The 3,897-nt window shown below is 40.2% G+C and overlaps 1 protein-coding gene across 1 annotated transcript; it reads right to left on the reverse strand.

Annotated features, from left to right (window-relative positions):
- Positions 1–995, reverse strand: LOC124655353 (citrate-binding protein-like). Its single transcript, XM_047194264.1, has 2 exons — positions 695–995; positions 1–559 (listed from the first exon to the last, which is right to left on the reverse strand). Exons 1-2 carry the CDS (start codon positions 959–961, stop codon positions 176–178), a joined length of 651 nt encoding a protein of 216 aa, XP_047050220.1. The 5' UTR covers positions 962–995; the 3' UTR covers positions 1–175.
- Positions 996–3,897: the final 2,902 nt, after the last annotated feature.

The raw sequence follows: 3,897 nt of genomic DNA on the forward strand, positions 1-3,897 counted from the left end.
TGCATTGTTGACCAACACTTCAGAACAGCTTTAAATACAGTACATCTATTGACGCACACGCGAGTCACACCGTGGCACTGTGCAGGTACAACAGACATGGAGATACAGCCATACAGGGACAATGGAGAAACAAACAGTGTTTTTATTTAAGCCGTGCTGAGAGCGATTCGACATCTCAGTTCTTCTTGAGGATCCTGACGTTCTTCCAGCGCGACTCCATGCGACTGGAGGAGTCCCTCTGCGTGTAGACGCCGAACTTGAAGTAGTGCGAGTCGCCGCCGCGGCCGGAGGCGGTAAGCTTCAGGTTGCCGTTGACGAAAACGGTGAGCGCGGACGCGCCGACGTCGTGGACCACGTTCACCCGGATCCACCGGTCGTAGATGTTGTCCTCGACAGTCCTCTGGTTATAGTACCGCAGCGCTCCGTCGTAGACGTGGAGCATGAGCGTGGTGGCCGTCTCGCCGCCGCCAAACACCTGCATGATGGACACTCCCGTCGTGCCGGACGGCACGAACACGGAGCCCTCGAACTGCCACACGCCGGAGGAGTAGTCGTATCCCTGAATTGCGGAGAAGGCCGAGGATGACTGTAAGTATCAGTCGTTCGTCGAACCAAAAAAATGCTAGCTGTTTGGCATAATTTTACTGAAATTGGTAACGACTATATGAATCACAGATCGTGTGCTGGCACTTACAGTCATCCTCATCTCCGTTCTCGGCCTAGTGTCGCTCTCGGCCTTAAAGGGCTCGTCGGAGGAGAAGACCCACATCCGCCGCACCGTGCCGTCGAAGCTGTACCGGGCGCTGCTCGGCATGTTGTACGGCTTCTGCAGCTGGAAGTTCCCCTCGCTGAGGCTCACCGCCGTGAACCCGGCCGTCGGGTCTTGAGCCCTCGACGGCGGCGCTAAGAGAACAACCAGCAGGCACGCAGCAATCCAAGAAAAAGTCCTGTGAGGCGCCATGTCTATGTCTGTGCTTGTGTGTGGCTCTGCGCCTCTGATTTGCCTTTGTGTACTAAGCCGGTTTCTCTGTGGTATATATAGACTTCAATTCGTAGCTCAGTCTGACTTGATTTCAGGAGAATTATCCTTAATATCCCATCGAAATATAGGTCTTCTACAGTACTGACACGATTTTCGAGATTGTACTTTGCTGATATATCTTCATACGCATAAAAAATTATATATACGAATATATTTCATGATAAATCTGTTAATATCAATCCGATGCGGTGCGTGCAAGTAAGTTTTGTTTATAAATGATCAAAGCTTAGAAATGCTTGGCTAGTAAAATTGTAAAAATGACATATGTTTTAGGTTTAGGGTTTACAGTTTAGGGTTAGGGTTTAGGATATCAAACTACAATCCCAAGGTTTATATGGCATCAAAGATGTGACCTTAAGTTGTGCCTCTTTCAATATGTTAATAAATCATGATAAATCTCATCACCCTTTCTATGGTACCAACTTTGCAAGTAACTATGGCCCCTTCCAAAAAAAATTAGTTCTCTAGAGACTGGGTCTATCATTTCATCATGATATACTCTCTCTGGAATATGCCACGTCTATTTTCAGATCTGAAAGCATTCTTCTTCCCCAATTTTTGCTAGGAGGGAGCAAGAGGGGACATTCCCCCCCCCCCGGTATTAGAACGTAGAAGTGACTTTGAAGTAGTTATCATGTCTCATATATGTTTTACTGCCTTTTTGCCCGCTTGTACATTACGAGACAATTGCATACATTTCATATATGCTGTCCTACTAGACGCACTGTACGTAAAACTAGCAAGGTGGCACTCGCAAATGCGAGGGAATCATCTTTAGTATGTTAAAGCTCATGATGATATAAATTTACGGTGTCATAGATAACATAAATTTGAAACTCTCCCACAAAATTATATGAGGTAAAGCATCATATTTGTGATATTATTTTTGAAACATTTTTATTTGTGTAGAATAGATACCATGACATCTCCATTAATACCATGTCACATATTCTAAAATTTCTATATTTTTGTTAACTAAAAGTTCGCCGATTTTTTGAGTTGATATTGAAGGTGTAATGTTGAATCAGTGGATTTATATCATGAGAATCCAACATACTGTTATTGCTCCTATTACACTTGCATCATAGTGATATACCGACGAACAACGTAAATGTATATATTGTTCTTACTCTATTTTCTGTTTAATCCAACTATGCTAACGGATTACTTATGTATATATCACTGACTTTGATTCCAAACAAGAACTCCAACGTTGTTCACATGATCTTTTTAAAACTAACTCTTGAGGCGCATGGAGCAATCTTCTCTTGATTCTATATCATTACGCCAGTGTGGAAATTTTGATAAAACAACTTAAATCCGGGCAGAACAGTATTAAAATAATAATAAATTATAAATATGAATATAATTATTGTTTATTTTACTGCATCATACGCTCTCACCCGAAGTCCGAATCAATATAACCATAAATTTGTATGGACCGGGCTTAGAAGTTGGACATGTCTGTCTTGAAATTACCATTTGAAAAATTTCGTAAACAAATGTAGCCAAACATAGCGGTGAGTTTGAAATCCAAAAACATATAATAAATTATTTATAATCATTTACAGAGCTTTTTTCTAACATGTTTATTTGAAACATTGCCGTCTATCAAATATAATTTATCTAACATGGGGCGTATTCACTCTTCGAAACCAATTATACACTTTCCTCATAATAACTGATGAACAATGAGTTGTGATAAACTCCGTGGCATGTATGTGTACACACGGTATCATGCACTCACCATGCATGAGTGTGTGCCCTTAGGGAAATGATCGATCGTATATTACCTAAAATTGTGGAGAATGACTTGTATCCAGCGCTTCGAGGTAAATAATTGTGGATCAAGATTCGTGTGCAATATTTACAGATAATATTATTTTTTATATCATACATACATGTGCTCTACTTTGCACTACCTCTATCCCGGAAAGGTTGTTCTAAGTTTTTCTAATTTTAAATAATCTGTACACTATTTAATGTAAAAATACATCAGAGTTTAGAAAAATCTTGTACATTCTTCTCAAGAGCGAGGGAGTAATTTTTTTTCCTTCCTATTGTTTAAATATACTCAATTTATGTATAGTATAAATCACTTCACATTATTTATTATAATGTCCATCATGGTCTTCTGGGTTGCCCGGCTCCACGGCGGGACGACGGCATCAGCTCGACATACAACAAGTTTTCCTCGGCGGCACTCTTGCTCAGCTCCTGCGGGGATGGCCTATGGCGCATGTGGTTACTAAAAAAACTGAATTCTGATTTTAGTATGCCTAGTCTAGAGATATTGCCATGCACGTGTGGTTCTAGAAATTTACACGCGACACCTCCGGCTCTTGCATGGTACATGGACAACTCATCCAAACTTTTTAGAAAATTGGTCTAGACGGGATAAGCAAATAAGCATGTACGTATATGGCTTACTTAGACGTGATCAAATAGGACTCCTACAGGTAAAAAAAGAAGAAGCAATACCATTTACTCGTACAGGAAAGAGACTCAAGTTTCCATGTTTTTTCCTTAAACTATTCATCCCTTATTAAATCATGACCACGCATTACAGATCCAATGATAAATAATAATTCGGGTGATGTGGATTAACCTCACATCTCTATTTAAAACTTCTTATTTTGCTTTTAGTATATAATAGATAGATAGATTTTGCTTTTAGTATATAATAGATAAATGGTTGCTTTATTTTGATTATAGTCGCATTGACTTGTGCATGGTTGTACTTAATTGTAAGTTTTTTGACCGTTGACTTGCATGCATGCACTGATTCCGGATATATACTTGACTTGTAGATAGAGGCGGCTAAGGAATTAATGTTGGCATTTATGGGAAATGGA

The sequence above is a fragment of the Lolium rigidum genome, chromosome 5 (genome assembly GCF_022539505.1).
Source record: "Lolium rigidum isolate FL_2022 chromosome 5, APGP_CSIRO_Lrig_0.1, whole genome shotgun sequence".
In the NCBI taxonomy this organism is placed as follows: Eukaryota; Viridiplantae; Streptophyta; class Magnoliopsida; order Poales; family Poaceae; genus Lolium; species Lolium rigidum.

Coding starts and splice junctions, on each gene's coding strand:
- LOC124655353 (XM_047194264.1), bottom strand. CDS start 961: ATGGCGCCTCACAGGACTTTTTCTTGGATTGCTGCGTGCCTGCTGGTT. Junction 560..694: donor GAACGGAGATGAGGATGACT/GTAAGTGCCAGC, acceptor TCCGCAATTCAG/GGATACGACTACTCCTCCGG.